The sequence below is a fragment of the Natrix helvetica genome (genome assembly GCF_964273705.1).
Source record: "Natrix helvetica genome assembly, chromosome: 2".
In the NCBI taxonomy this organism is placed as follows: domain Eukaryota; kingdom Metazoa; phylum Chordata; class Lepidosauria; order Squamata; family Natricidae; genus Natrix; species Natrix helvetica.
In genome coordinates, this window is record NC_138552.1 from 32,470,290 (window position 1) to 32,492,409 (window position 22,120).

At 39.3% G+C, this 22,120-nt stretch overlaps 1 protein-coding gene across 4 annotated transcripts in view; it reads left to right on the forward strand.

The window, feature by feature from the left end:
• MAST4 (microtubule associated serine/threonine kinase family member 4) overlaps nt 1–22,120 on the forward strand; it is a 221,933-nt gene that overhangs the window by 13,460 nt on the left and 186,353 nt on the right. For all 4 annotated transcript variants that reach the window (XM_081945100.1, XM_081945101.1, XM_081945102.1 and 1 more), the window contains exon 2: nt 14,443–14,596. In XM_081945100.1, coding sequence (XP_081801226.1) covers nt 14,443–14,596 — 154 coding nt within the window. The remainder of the gene's footprint in view (nt 1–14,442; nt 14,597–22,120) is intronic.

The following is a 22,120-nucleotide window of genomic DNA, read 5'->3' on the forward strand; positions in this document are numbered from 1 at the left end:
CAGCCTAGCTTCTTGTCCTATATAGAATGGACATGCAGATTCTATCTGGAGCAGATAATTCCAGGATAACAAGGTCTTGAGATTATGAAAGGCTTTATAAACCATAATAGGTAGTAATAGACCAGAATTGCATCTAGAAATATACTAGTAGCCTATACAGCTTCCCCAAAAGGCGGTGTTATGGTTTATGGAGTAGCTGGATTCTGCACCAGTTGAAGCTTCCAAAGTGTCTTCAAGGGCAGCCTCCCACCTCCTCAGGGTGTCGTCGGCCAAGCAGTGTCAGCTGGTGACCCCCAGGGGGAGAGCCTTCTCTGTGGGAGCGCCTTCCCTCTGGAATGAGCTGCCCCCGGAGCTCCGCATAATCCCTGACCTCCGGTCCTTCCGACGCGCCCTAAAAAGTTGGCTTTTCCAGCAAGCCGGCCTGGCCTGTTAATATTAATGTTAATTTTAATTTATTTTAAATGTACTGTTTCTTTTTTTAAAAAAAAATCGGTTTGGTCTTTTTGGAATTGGGTTTAATCTTTTTTTAACTTTTGTGATGTGTGTTTTTAATGTTGTACGCCGCCCTGAGTCCTTTGGAGAAGGGCGGCATATAAATCCAAATAAACCTAAACCTAAAACCACATAGAGAAAATTCTAATACTCAACTGTTGAATGTCAAGAGTGTGATTTGCTGTTGCTAGAGCAGGATCTCCTGAACAAGAAAGGACTATTATTAATGTACCAGCTAAAGCTGGAGAAAACCCATCCTGGCCATTGCTCCATCTACTATGTCAACAGGAGCTGCAAGTCTAAAAAAAAACCCAAATTGAGGACCTGCCAATTCAGGTTCAGAGATAAATATGGAAGTGTGCTAGTACCCAAAGACTTCTGTACAAATAACACCTTTGTTTTGCTATAATTCAACCTAGGTTTGTGCCGTGGTGTCTAGCTTCCATGCTTTGAATTTTCATTGCCTTTTTCTGCTTAGACTGGAGATACAAACTGGATGTCAGGATATTGATGATTCCTTATCACAAACAATGGATGATCTCTCCCAGTGGTTTTGTGTAAACATAAATAAAATGGAAGAGTGGATTGAGCCATGAGGCATCCCACAGTAAAATGTTGAATATCTTAAGTCTCCTCTCCCATCATTATAGATTAAATCCTCTCACCCAGAGTCTTTCTGCAGAATATACTGAAAAATTATAGTGAAATCTGATAGGGAGTAATTCTGCTTTTTATTTGTAAAAATACTGCTTCGCTAATGTTTGAAAATTGGATTTATAATAAGCTGAATGAAACATACTAGATGATTATAATTTAAAAAATGATGAGTTATGTTTTAGTGACTTTGTATAACCTAGAATAAATTCCTAGAATAAAGAAACACAACAGGGAACTGTTCTCAGCCAAATGTTAAAATAGATTGTCTCTTTTCCATCTGTTGAGTTATCACCAGTCACTCTGTTCCCTCAGAAGAACATTTCCTTCACACCAGTCATTATGTTCCCATATGAACAGTTCTTTCATTTTTGTTCTTTCCCTCATTCATTAATTCTTATGTGAGTGTTATAAAATGTTAAATTTATTTTTTTAAAAAAATAAAATTATATAGTAATCATTGGCAGACTTTGACTAATACTTCCTTTGGATTTTGCTATATAAATAAATTAATGTAAAAAGCTGGGCCTGAATAATTCCTACAGAATATGTTAAGGATTTAGAATTTTATATTCTTATAAATATTTCTAAATATACAGAAACATTTAAAGTTTTAGGAAGTTACCTTGGATATTAATAGAACGATTAAAATTCCATTAAGTTGCTGTGGTAATATTAATGCAATTAAAATGAATATTGTTCCCTGGTAGATTTATGCTCTAAAAGGTCTTTCAAAATGAATTTCAAATAGATATTTCGTTCAGATAAGCAAATTGCTGAGGAAATGTATATGGCTAAATATTCCACCAAGGATAAACAGATTATCTTTTAAAGAAGATAATTTACCTGAATTCTAAAGATGTCATAGGGCTTCCGTTTTTTATTGTTCATATATGTATGTTGAATTAAAAATTAGAAGACTTCTGAGCTTCATTATTAAATTTTTATTTATTGCTATTACAGTCTTGGCAACTACTTGGGTCAACGTATAATCCAAAGGATTCTTTGTTTTGGGAAATGACAATTTTGGGTGTTTTGGAGTATAGATTGATGTTGAAGACCATGGATATTTAATTTTATAGAAGGATTTGCTTTTGAAACATTCTATTGCAAGGGTGTCAAACTCGCGACCTGTGGGTCAGATGCTTGCCCTGTCCCCACCCGGTTTAGTGAAGGGGGAAAAAGTCCCAGTACATCACGTGGCGACATGAGTTTGACACCCCTGTTCTATTGGAAAAGTATGAGTGGACTCTAGAATAAATTTTAAATCAAATACTTTGTGATGATTATTTTAAGGATTTCTCTCAAGTTCAAATAGAATTTTGCTTGCCTAGTTTACACTAGTGGAGATATATACAGCTCTACTTGTGTCCTGACAGCTCACCGTGGAAAAGTATGCTTCAAGGTGTTTTGTTTTCTGATGGAGTCTAATTCTGAAACAAAACTTACATCCTATTCTTAAAGAATATTATTAAAATTGAAATCACAGATTTTTTTTGATGCATGGACTAAAGAATTGGAATGTCACTTTTTCAGTTATGCAGAAAAAGAAAGGTGAAAAATTGAGAATAAAATTATGCCTAAAAGGACCTTTAGTGGACATATCAGGAGACATGCCATGCACCCTTTCTCCCAAACTGTAGGATGAGAGGGAAAGGAAGGGAGAGGATAAATCGCCACCATTCTGGATTCAGTGGCAAATTAAAGTCCACAAGAACTGACACCTTGACGTTTAAGGGAATCCAATAGCTCAGGAAGGAACAATGCTGAGAGAATGATACACCAGTCCAGTTGTTCTCTAGAGCTCAGGTTCAACTAGAGGTCCTCACATACAGTTACTGTAGGTGCTGTTGCTGCCCTGGCATGCCTTAATGAGACCTGGATGCACATGTAGGATAAGGATGAGGACAGATGGGGATGTAATAGGCTATAGGAATAGCCTTGAAAACCAGGAGGAAAAGCTGCAACCAAGACAAAAGTCAGGTAGAAGGAATTTGAGTCCAAAGCAATTAGAGAAAATGATTCAACTCGACCCTCCCTAATTCTCCTGAAGATAAAGGAGGGAAGAAGCATATTCAGACTTGCAAGACTCTTGTTGCTTTAAACAGATAATAAAAATAGTATTAGCATTCATAACTTTGGTTTTCTAGACAAAAAGCTGACAAATTTATTGCAGACTAATCTAGCATTCAGCAGCAACTGCCGGAGTCCAGGTCCATCAAGGAACTGATAACATGGTTCTGAGGAAAGAGCTGGCGACTGGAAGATCCCTCTCAACCAGTGAGCTTAACATACCAAATGCAGCCCACTCCCAGATAGTGATATATCTCCCCCTTAAATGCTTATGCCCACTCCCATATCCTTCCCACTTCCCACATCCACATAAACACACTCACACTGCAATACCACCAAAACATCCACTACAACCACTCTCATCTAATTATATACAGCTACCACCAGCTGGGACGCGGTGACTCAGTGGCTAAGACACTGAGCTTGTCAGTCAGAAGATCGGCAGTTTAGCGGTTCGAATCCCTAGAGCTGCGTAATGGAGTGAGCTCCCGTTACTTGCCCCAGCTTCTGCCAACCTAGCAGTTCAAAAGCACATAAAAAATGCAAGTAGAAAAATAGGAACCACTTTGGTGGGAAGGTAACAGCGTTCCGTGCGCCTTCAGCATTTAGTTATGCCGGCCACATGACCACAGAGACATCTTTGGACAGCGCTGGCACTTTGGCTTAGAAATGGAGATGAGCACCTCGCTCTAGAGCCAGAAACGACTAGCATTCATATGCGGAGGAATCTTTACTTACCACCAGCTATCACAGCAACACCTCTTTTCCCTCCCCTGTAGAATGTGCCTGAGGCTGTGTGTAAATCTTCTGATTTTCTCCCCAACTCAACACCAACAAACCCAAGACTCTCCACCATAAGGAGGAGAATAATGTGATATGGGTGATAATGCCTATGCCCTAAAAGATAAGTCAGTGGATCAGTGTTCAACCCTCTGGCACACTGTTCAATCCACAGGGCATAGATTTTCAAGTGTCAGAAGCCGCCCATTGTCTGCCTCATACCAAGTCTTTCCAGGTCTTTTTTAGGGTACCACTTGAATTTGCCCATAGCACAAAAAAAAAAAAAAAGGATCAAGTGGAATTCTTTTTTTTTGTGGGGGGGGGATGTGTATATCTGTTCATAGACTGGGGAAGAGGAGAGACTAACTTGCAGAATTCACAACGGATTGATTAAGGATTGATCCAAGCAATCATCTATGGAGATTCTCAGTCATTCAGATCATGGTTGTCTCAAAGGTGCTTTTTTCAATTGGCAACTGGACTTTCTTTGTTTTTCCTTGAAGACATCTCTCCTCTTTCAAGTTGCCTTTTGAAAAAAAAGTACCCTTGGGATCTATGGAATCAGTTATCTTCCTTTTCTGCTGATGTGGTGATGATGATGTTATACATTCAGTTTTGTGTCAACTCTTGAGGATTCTATAGGCCAGGTCTCCCCACTTCTTCCGATCTTGCACTGCTTCTTTGAATTTTTCTATGTTGTGGCTGGTCTCAATTTTGATAATACCTGGCCACCATTTTCTTTCATGGCCTGGTTTCCTTTTACTACTAACACTGTTCTGACCCCCCTTCTTCCTTTGCCCACACAGAACACGCTCTGGAACAATAATATTTTAACAGGGTTTATTACACAGACAGACAGGCAGATCCTTGGCAGTAAACCACCACGACAAGGCTCACAAACACAAGACACGAAAGCAGCTATCCAGCCTGCTACGTTTCCAAGACCAAACTTCTTGCAGGATTTCTTTGTTGACTGCTGCAAAGGGCGTATGCTCAGTCAACCCTTTTATAGCCTGAAGGGGAGTCTACTTATCAGCAGCTGAGAGCCCTTACCGCCGATAACTGTGCCCTTGCCCCCTGCGTCTGTGGGCGCGACGATAACGAGCATCCAAGAACTCCCTGCTGATCTCTGATTCACTGTCCCGTGACTCCTCCCCACTGCTCCAAGGCATGGCATCAGGAGCCCCCCTCCTTTGGCTCTCACCGCTGCTCCATGCCTCAGGCGCCTCCTGGTGGCCGACCAGACTCTCCGATCCCTGCTCAGAGTCAGAACCCTGCCCAAGATCCTCCTCATTCTCCAGAGCCGACTCTCCAGAGCCGACCCTCACTCTCGGAGTCTGGTGGCAGCTGCAACGGCTCCTGCTGGGCCACAACATAACACTATCACTTTCTCCAGTGATTTCCCCCACATGGCATGGCCAAAGTAAATGAGATGCAACTTCTGCTCAACTACTTTTCTTTTCTTGTAATCTTGCAGTTCATCATGGAAAGAGGAAAGATGACTGCCATAGCACTTCTATTTTGTATTGAGTTTCTCAGTTATTTTGCCCCTTTTCAATTTGCAAAACTCCTCCTTACATGGAGTCCTTTTTAATTCTTCTATCACTATCAACCTCCTGGAACTCAATAGCAGCTACTACAGCCTCTATTCCTCAAATAAATACCCTGATGTACCTCCTAATCTATTGGTTGTGAGGCTTCAGTACAATTGTAGATCAGGAATAGCCTTTCACAGAGATAATTCTAAAGTGCCACTACAGAAAAACCACTTGCACTTTGATGCCAAGTTGTAATTTAAAAACCTTGGCAGATTGTAGGGCTTCCCCGAGCAGTGCAGGCTGGGGCAAGGGATTGGTATAAATAGAGATTTTTAAAGATAGCGTATTAAATTAAATATGATTTAATGCTTACACTGCCACTATAGTAAGGGATCCTCTAAAGACTTGGAGAAACTTGATTTACAAGTTTAGCCAATCTTTCTTTTGCTGCTTGAATCAAGAATTAAATGGATTTGAATCAATCCATATCTGTTGTGAGAGTAGGTGAACCAATGGAATAGTTTATTGCAGCATGAATAATGCATAAATTGTCCTAAATTACACTCTCAACTAAGTAGGACTGAACCCTTATAATCTACAGGCTAATTTAAAAATTCTTTCTTCTTCATGATTGCTCTGTTTTCCAGCTTTTGATGTTCCCAAAATGCATACAGATTCTTTTATATCAAAGACTTTCCAGGAACATGTAGGTGGATGTACTCACTTATCATCTTTATTGGGTGTATTCATTTAGTTAACTTTTTCTGTTTTCTTAATTCAGATGAAAGTCTTATATTTTCATTGGCTTCTTCTCAACTTCAACAATTATAAATGTAGCTTTTTAGTTTTCTAACAAATATTTCTCTGTTACATAGTCAGTGCTGTTCTGACCTAGGTTTCCTGAGAAAGCATAAATCACAATCTTAGTCCCCCAAACCCTCCTTTATTTATATGGCTGTGAATTATGGTCATTTACAGCCCACAAGGCTTCACAAACAATCTGTGAAGATTCCGACAGATATCTGCTTGAGTTGCCACAGTCTTTCAGGAGAATGTTCATTAACACCCACCTTATCTCCCTTGAAGTGCTGCCAGAGACCTAATTGCCAAATTAGTTTTGCAAGGCCAAACTTAGCACAGAGTCAAACAACTTTTCAAAGATTGAACCGACCAGATGAACTAATTGCTTCTTGCAAAACTCCATGTCCTGTTCGCTCCTCTTTTATGTCTTATGGGAGGGGCCAATCATCTCCAAGTCTTACTCCCGAGTTGACCCTGTTTTCTTAAATGTTCTTGCCTTCTGGCAGCTCTGCACATGTGCGCACTGGGAGCAGGCTCCCGCTTGGTAATGTCAGACTCTGAAGGCTCCAGAGGCAGCAAATAACTACCAGATGGCATTGCCTCCCTCTCTGCCTCCAATGCAGAGCTCTTGTCCATGTCTTCCCCAGATTCCAGGACTGGCCCATGTTCCTCCCCAGCCTCCTCATTGTCCGACTCTGCTGCCAGCTCCACAGGCTGCCAGCGGACCACAACAAGTGCTTTGCAGATGAATTCAATGATACTATAAGAGATACTCACAGTTTATATAGTTATGTGTGCAGTTAATGTAGCAGTTGTGCTTCTAATTCTGTAGGAGATACTACAAAATTCTTACTGTGATTTTATGAAAATATTAGAAGATTATGTGATAAAGACAAGCATAGCAAGGTCAACGTCTTTATTGTAGTACAAATAGTCTTTGACTGACCATGGAGATTGTGGTGGCTGTTAAGCAGTGACGTACGGTGAGGTTTATGGCTGGTGAGGCTGGTGACGTCATCAGGAAGGCGGGGAATGGGACCAGGTTTGCTGGAGGCTCAGGCTGCCTCAGCCTCCAGCACATGTGATCCCATTCCCCGCCTTCCTGAGTGTGCTCCGCCGGCTCGCGCTCCGCAGTCCTAGAAGGCTGCATATTGCAGTCGCGAGGAGCGTGCGAAATCCAGCAGAGGCAGGAAGGTTCTCGTCGTTCCCCAGTCGCTTTTGTGCCTTTGTCATCCGGCAGCGCCGACAACATTTCTGCCTCCGCCCTCCACAGCTCCTGGGCGCGCCCAGACGGAGGTAGCTAGAATGGCGCCGAGGCAGTCCGGCGGGCGAGGGACCGAGGATCAGGCGCCGAGGCTCTTTCATCCGCCTGGACCGCCTCGGCGTCGCTGTGGCTACATCCGTCCGGCCGCGCCTGGGAGCTGCGGAGGGCGGAGGCAGAAATGTTGTCGGCGCTGCCAGATGATGAAGGCACGAAAGCGACAGTCGCTTTCGTGCCTTCGTTATCCGGCAGCGCCAACAACATTTCTCCCTCCACAGCTCCCGGGCGCGGCCGGACGGATGTATATAATATTATAATATTATATATATATAGTATATAATATTATATACTATTCTTTCATGAAGAGAGGTGAGGCTCTGCCTCCCCTGCCTTCCCTGACCGCACGTCCCTGCTGTTAAGTGAATCACCACATGATTCTCTCACAACCCCTCTGCTCCTCCTGATGAAGTTGTTAAGCAGAGAAGGGGCCCTGGGTGAGACCAGGGGAGTCTCGGCATAGGCCCTGCCCCAAGCATCCTGAAATTTCCCCTCGCCTCAAAGCACCGCATGCTCCACTTCCTGTCCCTTGGTGTCCCCACAAGCTTTGGGTCTGCTACTCACCCTGCTGGGTCCTACATGCTTTTCCCCATGTCCTGTCACCAATTGCTCACTTGCCTTTGTAGAGCTCCTTCTAAAACCGTGATGACGAACCTGTGGCACGCGGAGCCCTCCCTGTGGGGATGCCAGCCATCGCCCCAGCTCAGGTCTGCCGCATATGGGTGCATGCCTTCCGCCTGCCAGCTGATTTTTGGGTCTCTGTCGTGCATGCGTGGGGGGGAATGGTGCATGCAGGAGATGCACATACATGCGCAGGGGGGTTGTGCCCGCATGCATGGGGGCGGGGAAGCACAGGGTGTGTGGTGTACCACACACACACCGCGCTCTGTTTTTGGTAGCAGGAGGCTCCAAAAGGGGCTGTGGGAGGGAGTTGTGTGCGCGCACGCAGGGGATGGGGTTGTGGGGGTGTGGGGGTGTTGCACGCATGTGCAGGGGGATGGTGTGCATGGGGGTGTCATGCGGCATTGCATTATGGGTGTGGGCCCACGCGTGTATGCTGTCGCACACGTGTTTTCGACATGCAGCAACAAAAAGGTTAGCCTTCCCTGTTCGAAAATTTCTACAGATTATATTGGGGAAATCTCTGCAACTACTTATCTTCAGTGCTCTGGAGATCCAATGGAGAAAAGGTTCCAATCCCTATTCCTGCTTATCTTTCCAAACATCTTTTCATCCGTCATATTTATGCATTACTTCACGTTTTGTTTTCCTTCAAATTTTCTCACCTTTCTCTTTTCAAGGAACTCTCTTTTCAAGTTATATCCGTGATTTAAAAAAAAAATCTTCCTTCATATGCTGCTTTTAGCACCTTCAGCAACCAATCATCACTTCCATGTTTCTGGAAAATATATCATAACTTAAGTTGATTTAGATGAAGTGTATCGTGAAGGAAATGAACAAACAGGCAATAAACTTCAACAAGCATGCAATAAAGCCAATTTTTCCCATATGTATGTTCCTCAATCCAATTGAAGAGCAAAAACAAAACAAAACAACAACAACAACACCCAGACACACATGGTGCACACATTTTCTGCTTGACATAAAGCTGCATTCCACTTCCCAAATTGTCATCTCTCAATCAAAATTCTGCCATACTGCTTCCCAAGTGTGCTCCAGTGGTTTTTGCATTCACTCCTGAAGAGACATGATCCAATGCAAGATTGATTATGTCTTCTTGGGGGAAATTGAATCTGTCATGCGTGTCTTACTGCATTTTTGGTATTGCTTAGTTCACAGGCTTAATAACTCCTTTGCTGCTAAATTATTTTGGTAGGTCAGAAAGGAAATGTTTGGTGGAACTTGCTGTGGAGTTGTCTTCAGAAACTTCTAGAAAAGTAGCTACGTTTTGTTAAATCCATGCTGTTCTGTTGTGAATAGTTTAGGATTTCAGTTATCAAACATGTATTCGCATGCATAGGAATACATACACGTATGTGTATATAGAGAGGGAGGGAGGAAGAGAGAGAATGAGAATAGAATTTAAGGGAAGAGCAAAATATTTTGGCCTTGTTTATTTAGGAATAAAACAAGTACAAGCATGCAAGAGTAAGATTAGAAAATTGGATGGTGTTTCATTACTAGAGACTTTACCATCTTCCATAAAACTGGAATTCGGGATTATACAGTGAAATGGATAAGTGTTAGATTCAAAACAATAGCTATTCTCTTTCACAATTTGTTTCAATGCAAAAAAAATTGTAACTGACTGGCATTTTCATTTTGGAAAAGAAAAAGAAAACAGCTTCGTGAAAAATCGTTCTGCTAAGTCCTCTTATGAGGGCTAGAATAGAACTTATGGCTTCATAAACAGCTACAGGAGAGCTGCTGTAATTGCATCTTGGTTGTATAGTGGTGTTTAGAAGTTTGTGAACCTTTTTGATTTTTCAATATCTTTTGCATAAATGTAACCTAAAAAATATGTGTTTTCCACGCACTTTCTAAAAGTAGATAAAGAGAACTACATTTAACCAATGAGTCAAAGACATTATGCTTATTCATTTATTGAAGAAAATGATCCAAAACCACATATTTGTGTGTGGCAAAAAGCATGTGAATTTTTGTTTTTAATCTTGGAATGTCCCCCTGGGCAGCTATAACTGCAGCTAAATATTTCCGATTACTGTTGATCAGTTCTACAGATCGGCTTGGAAGAAATTTAGCCCATTTCTCCTTACAGAAAAGCTTCAGTATAAGAATTTGATGGTCTTTCTTGTATGAACTGTCAGGACTTGTACTTGGCAAGCCCAAAACATTAACTTTCTTCTGCTTCAACCATTATTTGGTTGTACAACTTGTCTTGGTTTGTTGTCTTGCTCTGACCCACTTTCCCTTGAGTTTTGATTCACAGATGGATTCCCTGACATATTTCTGTAGAATTTGTTGATCGTGTTCAGGATTCACAGTTTCACCCATGATGGCAAACTTTCTTGGTGCAGAGACAAGAAGTCAGGCACAAGCCATGTTATTGTCACGACTGTGTTTCACAGATGGGATAAGAGTCTTATGCTGGAATGCAGTGTTTGCCTTTCTTCAAACATAACATATTTCGTTCAAGTACAACTTCTATTTTAGTCTCATCTGTCAACAGAACATTCTTCCAAATAGCTCTTCTGGTTTATCCACATGGTCTTTTACAAGATGTAGATGGGCAGCAGTCTTCTTTTGGTGAAAGTTGCTTTCTCCTTGCAATCTTGCCATGCATACTATTGTTCAGTGTTCTCCACATAGTTGTCTCTGAAACTGGCATTCACCATTCTAACAGAGGCTTCTAGCTCTTATGACTTTACTCTGGGGTTCTTTGCTCTTGGTGGGATCTTGGTTAGTCAACCATTCCTGTGGAGAGTAATTATTTATTTATTTATTTTAGGAAATTTATATTGCCGCTTATTCGCACGTGGTGACTCAAGGCAGCTTACAGAAATACAAAAACCTCATATCTAAAACAATAAAACCAATAAAAGAGAATAATCATACAATAATATTTGCACCCAGAAGCAAATCAGCAACCAATGCAGCTCCTGCAGGAGAGGTGAGACCTGTGCACACTGAGGTCTGCACAAAACCATGCAGGCCGCTGCATTTTGCACCAACTGGAGCTTCCAGATGCTCTTCAGCCCCATGTAGAGCATGTTGCAATAGTCAAGATGGGAAGTGAGTAGGGCATGAATGATCGTGAGTAGGGATAGATAAATGTAAAGATTCCCCTCGCACATATGTGCTAATCATTCCCGACTCTAGGGAGTGGTGCTCATCTCCGTTTTAAAGCCGAAGAGCCAGTGCTGTCTGAAGATGTCTCTGTGGTCATGTGGCCAGCATGACTAAACGCCAAAGGTGCATGGAATGCTGTTACCTTCCCACCAAAGGTGGTCCCTATTTTTCTACTTGCATTTTTTACATGCTTTTGAACTGCTAGGTTGGCAGAAGATGGGACAAGTAACGGGAGCTCACCCCATTATGCGGTGCTAGGGATTCGAACCACCGAACTGCTGACTTTTCTGATTGACAAGCTCAGCGTCTTAGCCACTGAGCCACCATATCCCTGAGTAGGGATAATGGAGTGGAATTGTTTCTGTTTGTACCTGATCTGCCTGACAGTGGACTGGTGGCATCCATACTTGTTGGAAATCATTTTGTAACATTTTGCAGGTTACATGGAATTATGTCCTGGGGACATAATCAACTGGTTTTTTTGGAGGTTTTCCAAAATTTCCTTTCTTCAAGCCATAACACATCGACATATCTATTTTCTAAAGATCAGGCTTTGATAGTGAATACCCAGAATCCAATTCTTTAAATAAGGCAGGACCTCCCATATTTGCATACTTAGCTTTGGATCATTTCCCATGATAAATGAACAAGTATGGTGTTGTTTTTTTTTTAACTCACTAGTTTAATTTGGGTTCTCTTTATTTAGTTTTAGGACTTTTCTGTGGAAAAAAAATAGATCACATTTCTGCATAAATAGGATCTAAAATAGGATCTGTTTTCTCAAAATCCTAAAACTGGGTAAAGAGAACCCTATTTTAAAAAATGAAAATTAAATAGGAAGGGTTCACAAAATTTTAAGCACCACTGTGTATTTCTTAAAATAATCTGAATGGAAATAGGAAGGTGGATTTTTGTCACATTTAGAAACCCCCCTCCCTTTTATTAGATCTTACTTCTAAGTAGAATGCTCAAAAGAGTAGATTCTTCGCAGATACAATAAACTTCCTTAGTAAATTCTTGTTGCCGTGTTATACTATGGGTGTAAATAAATTGTTGCTGTTTTGTTCATTATAGTATAGTGCCACCTGGTGGATATTCTACTTTTTCCCAACAGTATTATTAAAATGGAAAACTGGACAAGAAATTCCACGATGAAATTCATGAAGTATTCCTTTCAGTTCTAATATTTGAACTTCACAACATAGTTGTCTGTAAATGATAAAAATAGTCTTCTAGTTCTTTGCAACATACAGATGAATTGGTGTTCATTGATATTTTCTGCTGGGCTTCTATTTGTTTTTCTCTGCGTTGATGGTTACAGTATTTACATTTGACTTAGTATATTTTGTATATTATTCTGCATTTAGTACTAGAGGGAGAATCTTGGCAAGTCCCAGGGAGGAGATAGTAGATTCCAGAGGGAAATTCAATTAAAAGACTATACAGTCCCAAGCTGGATGGGGGAAAGGAGGAAGATATCAAGGCTTGTCATGCCCTAGAACAGTGATGGCGAACCTATGGCATGCGTGCCACAAGTCACTTCCGGTTTGCTCGGAGGGTGGTTTTAAGTGGTCCGAAGGCTTCAGGGAAGCCTCCGGACGGTCCCTGAAGCCTCCGGAGGGCCTCCGGGGGGTCGGGGGAGGCTCCTTTCGCCCTCCCCAAGCTTCTATAAAGCCCCTGGAGCCTGGGGAGGGCGAAAAAAGCATGTAAAAATGGGGGGGGGGTGTCGTGCGTTGTGCACACATGCGCACTGGGGGGGTAGCGCATTGTATTATGGGTGTGGCACGCCCGCACTCGACCCCCCTGCGCTCCCCCCACTTGTGGCACGCGAGCCAAAAAAGGTTCGCCATCACTGCCCTAGAATTTCCCAGGTATTTCTATAGGTTAGAAACTTACGGTTTTATTCTGGCAAGATTCTGTCTATTAGATGTATAGAATTGGAGTCTTTCCATTTATTGTGTCACCTTTAGACTTAGGCTTGGCGTGCAGATACATAAAACATAAATCATTTATTTTATTTCTTAAATTTAAGCTCCTTGGCTATTGAAATCTCTCAATGATTTACAATAAAGAACATAACCAAAACATAACACCAAGAATAAAATTAAAGTCATACTAGTAGTGTGACCCTTCTGTTATTTATTCAAACTGCTGTTTAAATATATTAAGTTGGAGTACATCATTGTACAGTTCACCCTCGACTTAGAACAGTTCATTTAGTGACTGTTCAAAGTTACAATGGCACTTAAAAAAGTGACTTATGACTGTTTTTCACACTTACAACTGCTGCGGTATCCCCATGCTCACATGATCAAACTTCAGATGATTGGCAACTGGTTCATATTTATGATGGTTGCAGCGTCCCTGAGTCATGTGATCCCCTTTTGCAACCTTCTGGCAAGTAAAGTCAATGGAGAAGCCAGATTCACTTAACAACCATATAACTAACTTAACAACTGCCATGATTCACTTAACAACTGTAGCAAGAAAAGTCGTGAAATGGAGCAAACTCAGTCAGCAACATAAATTTTGGATTCAGTTGTGGTCATAAGTTGAGGATTACCCATATACGGTGGCAGAAAATGCCATAATTATCTTAGTTATTGGGTATGTGTTTTCTTTCATCAGTCCTAAATCTTTTTACATCTAGTTTCAATCAATTGCTGTTGGTTCCATTATTGTGAGAGACCGAGAAATGTTTCACCAATGACATTCCAATCATTTTATATACAGTACCTCTGCTATATATGCTCTTATCTCTCTTCTTTCCAAGCTAACAAATTCTAGATGCTGTAGGCAAGATACTCCATCCCATAACTATTTTAATTGCCTTTGCTATTTTTATTCACTGTTCATATTTATCTTTATTTAAAAAGAAGCGTTCATACATTTAATGGATTTTGTTCTGTGCAAATAAGTCATGAATCTAAGACATAATATCTAATGACTAACTTCCAAACTCTCTTCACAGTAGCCATAACCCATATTCAATCGTTCTCTCTCTTTTTTTTCCAGCTTGATAGTATATTGTCTCCACCACCTATGCCATTTCGAAAATCCAGTAATCCTGAAGTTTCTTCCGGCCCTGGAAAATCGCTGAAATTTAAAAGGCAACTCAGTGAAGATGGACGGCCTTTTAGAAGAGGAAGTCTTGGAGGAGCTCTAACTGGTAAGAAAAATGACTGTAAAAATATTCATGTACATTTCCTTTAGAATATTACTTATCCAGTTTGAGGGATTTCTACCAATACTTGCTTGACCACTGCAGGAACAGGTGAGTACAGGTAGGCCTCAACACAGTTGAGCCCAAAATTTATGCTGCTAAGTAAGACATTTGTTAAGTGAGCCCCATTTTACAACCTTTCTTTCCTCAGTTGTTAAGTGAATCAGGCTTCCCCATTGCCAGAAGGTCACAAAAGGTGATTACATGACCTTGGGATCACAAAAACAGAGATAAATATAAACCAACTGCCAAGTGTTTGAAATTTGATCACAAAGATCACGGAGATAGTGCTAAGGTTGTAAGTGTGAAAAATGGTCGTAAGTCATTTTTTCAGTGCCGTTGTAACTTTGAACAGTCACTAAACAAACTGTTATAAGTCGTGGACTACCTGTACCTTTGGACTTATCATGTTCTTACTAACTAATGTTACAGCAAAACACAAATTAATCCTCTGTGATTGACTCCATTGTGTATGATAACTTAACACTCACCGGTTGCCCTCACTGGTTGTCCTCTAGTATTTTTCTACTGTCAACCATGTCTATTTCTATATACTTATTCCTATAAACAGAATAATGCTTTACCAAATGCTTTTATTTTAAAATGCCTTTGAACGCAACAAGCTGAAATATCAGAAAAGCTTGTGTAGGCAAATATGCTTGAATGTATACATACATACATACATACATACATACATATCAAACACACTGGTTTTTTTAAGGGTAAGCAGCATTGTGTAGAGTGCACAAAAAGTATAACAAATAGTAAATTAACAAATTAAAGGCATTAGAAAAAAATATATAAATGAATCTAAAAGTACAGGTAGTCCTCAACTTATGACCACAATTGAGCCCAGAATTTATGTTGCTAAGTGAGAAATTTGTTAAGTGAGTTTTGCTCCATTTTTCGACATATCTTACCACATTTGTTAAGTGAATAGCTGAAGTTGTTAATTTAAGAACATGGTTGTTAATTGAATCTGGCTTTCCCCATTGACTTTGCTTGTCAGAAGGTCGCAAACCTTCTGATCCCAGGATACTGCAAGGGTCATAAATATGAACCAGTTGTCAAGCATCCAAATGTAAATCAGGGGTGAAATGTTCTGAAGTCTGCTACTGGTTCGCTTTGCTACTGGTTCGCTTCTCACGTGCATGCGTGCTTTGAGCGCATGCATGCCAAATGCACGCTTCGTGTGCATGCGCACCACAGGAGCTATCACATAGTGCTGAAAAAGGAGGATTAAGAAGCCTTTTCTGAGTCTGCAAAGGTAAGTAGAAAAACGAGGGGGGGGGAACAGCTGTGCCGCACGATTTATATTCACTAGAAAGCAGGATTTCCTGCTTTCTAGAGAATATTAATCGTGTGTCATAGTTGATTGTCACATAGCTGATCGTCCGAACTACGGTTCGCCTGAAACGGTAGTAAAAAAATGTTACTGGTTTGGATGAACCGCTAGTTTTGACGATCAGCTGTGCGACAATCAGCTGTGCTGCGCGATTCACACAGCTGATTGTCGGAACTACCAATTTGCCTGAACCGGTAGCATTTTTTTTTATTACCTGTTTGGACGAATTGGTAGCATTTTGTATTACTTGTCTGAACCGGTAGCATTTTACCCCTGATGTAAATCATGTGACCCTGGGGATGCTACAATGGCCATAAGTGTGGAAAATGGTCATAAATCACTTTTTTCAACACTGAATAAACTGTTGTAAGTCGAGGACTACCTGTAGTGTATATCAAGCCTAGTCACTATATTTTTCATACATTCACATTTCATGCATCCTTGTTTGTTCTTCACACTTCTCACCTATCCTTCAGGTTATTATTAATTCCATCCAACCACAACTTTGTTAGTTTCTTCTCCACGTTTCTCTTTTTTCATATATTTTTGCAGGTTTATCCTCGTTGAAAGTGCAAATGACCTCAATGCATTTTTTTTTTCATACTGGTTCCTTACTTTTCTGTTCAGTACATGTTTGTTCAGTACACATTCATTCTTGACCCAGTCTCTTCTTGCTTTAGCATATACTGTATCTTAGTAAAGTATTCAATTCCCTCTACATTTAATTTACTTTTATTTCTCACACTTAATCTCCATATAACAAAGTGGATTGCAGCCATGTTTTTTTTTTCTTTTGACAAACACTTGTTCCTCACAATAGGTCACATGATGGCCACTGTTCTTCTGCTGGTATTTTCACATGTTAAAAGTTTTTCCAGGTATTTAATTATCTTTGATGATCATGCCACTATCTGTTTTCTCCAATTTCTTGCTGCTTATGTATATTTTCCAGGTGCTGAGTTACTTTAACCTGTTGAGCATAATTGTGTTGGTTTTTCATGCATCAGTTTTCAAAACCATACTTTGCATTGCATCATACATGCACAACATTCTCTGTGGAGTTTTTGGTGCTCTCTGAGGTTGCTTGTTTTTTTGCTCTAATGATGTTACTTACTTGGCTAATGGTCTCCGAGCAAACAAACAACTTCCAGCATCAAGAACTCCAGAGATGAAACCTGAACTGCAGATATTCTTTTCATTTGGGATAAAATTCTTTGCATGTCTTTTGGGTTTGAGGCCAACCACATGACATCCTCTGCATACAAAAGCATACCAAGAGTTACCTCTTCAACCACTGAATTTTCACTAGGATGACATTTATCCATCAGTATATTAAACAACCAATCATATATTATTTTCTTTTTCAGAGTTGCAAGCCTTCATATGCATTCTATTTGTTCTCATACATGCTTCATTTCCATCATATACCATACTTACTATATTCAGTAACAGCCAATATTCCAACCTTAACCAAAATATTCCATAATTTTCATCTAAATCGACAAACACACAGTACACGATCTTTTTCACATTTATATGACCTTTTGAAGAAGAAGAAAAATTTGGTACGGATTTTCCCTGCTCTGCATAAAATTGCATTGTATTTCACAGTTACTGCTCTTTTATACCTTTTATATCCTTTCAGTCAGAATTTTAACAAACACTATCTTGTGTTTGGTAAATTAGTCTATAGTTATTTTTTCCTTTTTAGGGAAATAATATTGGCAATTTTCCAGTAATCAGTCAGAAATTTACTCTTCAGATAATGTTAAACAAGTTACCCAGCAAATATCAATATTTTAATACTTTTCCAGTTATATTATCCATACATCATTTATATTTTTAAAATTTCTTACAGCATTTTTACTTTGGATGTGAAGATTTATTTCAAGTACCATATTTTTTGGAGTATAAGACACACCTTTTTGCCTCAAAAAAGAGGCTGAAAATCTGGGTGCGTCTTATACACTGAATGCAGCATTTTTGGGCTCCTGAAATCCCGCCCCTTCACCAAAATGGCCGTGCATAGCCTTTAGGAGCCTTGCAGGGTGCTCATGGGGGCTGGGGAGGGCAAATGATTGAAAAACAGACCGTTTTCCCCCCCCAACCCCCAGGAGCACTATATGAACCGCCTAAAGGCTATGCATGCCCTTTTTATGACAAAAACCGGGCCGTTTTTGCTTGTTTTTGCCCCCCCCAGCCCCCAGGAGCACTCTACAAGCCTCCTAAAGGCTATGTGTGCCCTTTTTTTGGACAAAAACCGGGCCCGTTTTCACAAAAATGGGCCATTTTTGGGAGGTCTGCAGAGCGCAAAAACATTTTTTTTAAAAAAATTGCCTCTTCAAAATCTTGGTGCGTCTTATACTCCAGTGTGTCTTATACTCAGAAAAATACGGTAATTCTAAAACATTGCATAATCTTTCCCATACAAACATATAATATTTTATCTTTTAGCACTCCTCATAATTTGGCACACAATGCATCCTCTTTTAAAATATTTTTAAAATAGTAAATGGGTAATAAATGTCTCTTTCCTCCATTTTTAGCTGATTTTTTTTTATTTCAGGATGCATAGTTTTTTTGTGCCTGCTTTGTGGATGGGATGGAAGAAGAGAGATTGTGTAGTCAATTTTGCCTGTTAGTTGATTTTCAGAGTTACTTCTACATCTCCATCACAAGAAGATAAGATTTTTTTCATGAATATGCTAACCAGTGAAAATATCTGTAGTAGTGAATTTATGCCATTGTGTTCTTATACTTTCATAAAAGCAGTTATTAAAAAAAGATTTTTTGTTCTCACATTTTTTTAATAATTCCTTTGATACCAGGCTGAATGCCAAGGCAGGTTAAGTTCAATACTCCTTTTGAGCTTTAGAAAGCAGTGCTGGACTCTGATTTCACTGCAAATCTAAATTTATAGCATAAAATGATCACCTACATATTAACACATTTGAAAAAGAGATTTTGACCCTGAGAGATTAGAGAAGAATCCTGTTAAACACCTGTATAGTAGGTGCAGAAAAGTGGAATGTATTCTTCAAAGTTTGACAAAGAATTTAATTGGCAGATAGGAAAGGGTTGTAATATTAGACAAAGCACACTAGAGGTTACTCATCCTTTTATTCATTTTCTGCAGGAGCCTTTCTAAATAAAGTAAGCAGATCACAATCATCTTTATCTATTCTGTGTCTCCCGAGTCCCAGCTGATTGGAAGGAAATGGGGATTTTGCATTAACCTTTCCCTGGAGTGGGGAGGGAATGGAGATTTTACAGTACCTTTCCCCTGCCACGCCCAGTAAGCCATGCCACCCCCACCAAACCACGCCCACAGAACCAGTAGTAATTTTTTTTTAATCCCACCACTGATTTACGTGATTGCTAGGAGCTGATTTCAACTTGATGTAATGTGATCAGTCAGTAAATCAATCAATGCTACATTGAAATTGAAATATTTTAGATATTTTATTTTAGAGAAAAATATTGAGGAAACATGAGAGGTAATGGATAAAGTACATAAACATTTTAAACCTGGTGACACTTGAAAATTTGAGAATATGCAGTGAATGTACTCCCAAAATAGAAATTTCCATATTCTCAATATATGCTGAATGCTGGCCAGTCACATAACAAAAGATCCTCTTTTTAGGACATTTCATTTTATTTCAATAGAGGTTTTTAAGAAACTTTAGGCATTTATGCAATATAGAAGGCTTCTCTAGAAAAATGAGGAACCAAATGATACCAACATATAGTAGTTGATGAGCAATACATCAATACAGTTGATTTTTTCATACGATACATAATTAGGTTGTGAAATTGTCTACAAGTTATGATGATGTCAAATTATTGTGATGGTTTTAAGAAAAAAATTGAATAATAATAGGCCTATATTACTTAGTGAAAGTTGAAGATATTCTTCATTTTATCAAAGGGATGCAAAGTACTTTATAATGGGAGTAGACAGGATGTCTGACTTCATGCCCTGTTTCTGAACTTCCCAAAGGTATTAATTAGCTAGCCTGTGTTAAAAGCAGAAGGGTGGCTTAAATAGCTCATTCGATCTTTCCATGAGTCGTTCTTTTGGGCCAGACTAATACTTCCTTGCTATTATGGCTTTTTAACCAAGTAAATTTGGTGAAAGTTAAAAACTATTTCACGTCTGCTCACTGGACAAGTTCATAAAATTGTATCAGAAAAGAATTAAACAGATCTAAATGGAGAGAAAGATAGTGAGATTGAAAGTAAAAAGACGGAGTGTCTATTAATTCAGAACCTGAATTATTCCAAAATAGTGCCAACATTAATTCTGATTTGGGTGGGGCTCCCCAGAAAGAATAATTCAGAATATGGAGACTTTTCTGGACTCAGAACTCCTGCTAGAAGATATGGCCAGGGGAATCTTTGCCCAGTTCCACCTAGTTGACCACTTAACTAGTTAACTTTCCTTGAAACAAAATTTACTGGCAGCAGTCACTTAATGACTTTATAATTTTCAACTGGATTATTATAATATGCTTATATGGGCCACCTTGAAGGTCACGTGGGAACTCCAATTGGTATATAATTCAATAACCTATATTGAACTAATAGAACTCTTCTGATATTGTCATTTATCACCAGTATTACAGGACCTGCATTGGCTGCCATTTTGATTTCATGTGCAATTCAAGGTGCTTTTAATCTTCTATAAAGTTCTACATAATTTGACACTTACATATCTAGGAGATCATCTGCTTCAAGTAAAATTTGCCTGCCTAAGAGGTATTTACAAATGGTGCAGCTAGGTGTTCTAACTACTTACAAAGTTTAGCAGGAAAGGACTTAGAGATGAGTATTCTATGCTGGAGTTCCTCTCCTGTGGAATCGGTAACCTTCAGAAAATCTGCGTCACTATTAATATTCAAATAGTTTGCTAAGATTCAAATAGTTTGCTAAGACCCAGCAGTTTAGTTCCAGGGTGAAGAATTTGATGGAATCTGGGATGTATATTGTTGTTGGCTATTATTATTATTTATGTTGAACTGCATGTTATATAGATTTGTTTTTATATATGGTACCAGGTCTTTAAACTGCTTTTGATTGAAGTGGCATAAAAGCAACAGAAATAATTAAAGAAATCCATTTATTACTGAGATACAAAACATCATGTAATAGATACTGCAGATACAGATATTATAAAACAGTGGCTAGACTTCAAAGATCTAAATAGATTAAAATTGAATTCATGTTTAAAAAAACTCTTTTTCTCTCTATTCATTCGGTGTTTTTCTCTGATGTAATGAACTGTGATATTGATTAAAGTACATCCTGCTCAATCTGAAATGTGCTTTTGCCACTTATTTCTAAAACGTTTCTATTATTTATGGACATTAATTTTAGCTTAAGCATTGAGCTGGATCTCATTTCTTCCTTTTATTACAGAACGTATTGAAAAAGTGAAAGTCGTTTTTAAAGAGCAAAGAATTAAAATAACACTAATTGTAAATGTTAACTGGGCAATTATTTCAAACTGCTGAGAATATTTTAGGACCTCAATAATGTTTGCTAGACAGCTTTTATTACTATATATGAAAAAGGGAAGGGGGCATGAAAGTGCTGAATTTTGTTAATGGGGTTCGCACAAACGTTTCGCTTGCATTAGCCAAGGACAACATAATTAGGGCAGCTGTAATTCTAGCTTTGATTGAATTTTATCAGCTTTAATAGACTGGAGGTTCATCATTGTTTTAAATCTGGCAGAGAAAGAAGTGCTGTCCATTAATTTTAACCATATGTACTTGAGTAATACACTTGACAGATGCTAATTTCCTTAAGTTGTAAGCAGCAAATGGTGCATGAATTAAGCAGCACCATACTTTTTAAGCCTGCTTATATTCCTCCCCTGTTGGGTTTAAATAAAGTTTCTTGATGTTGCCACAACAAAATTAAAATAATAATAATAAAATGAAGGATTTGAAAACACGGGTTTAAAATCAATTCATTATCTATTTTTGATATTAAGATTAATGACTATTATGTTAAATATGTTACATATGTTTATGTAAAGCACAAATTCAGGCATGTGTATTTCATCTTTTGTTTTGGTGAGATTGATAAAATGGGAAAGTCTGCGGTAATAAACTATA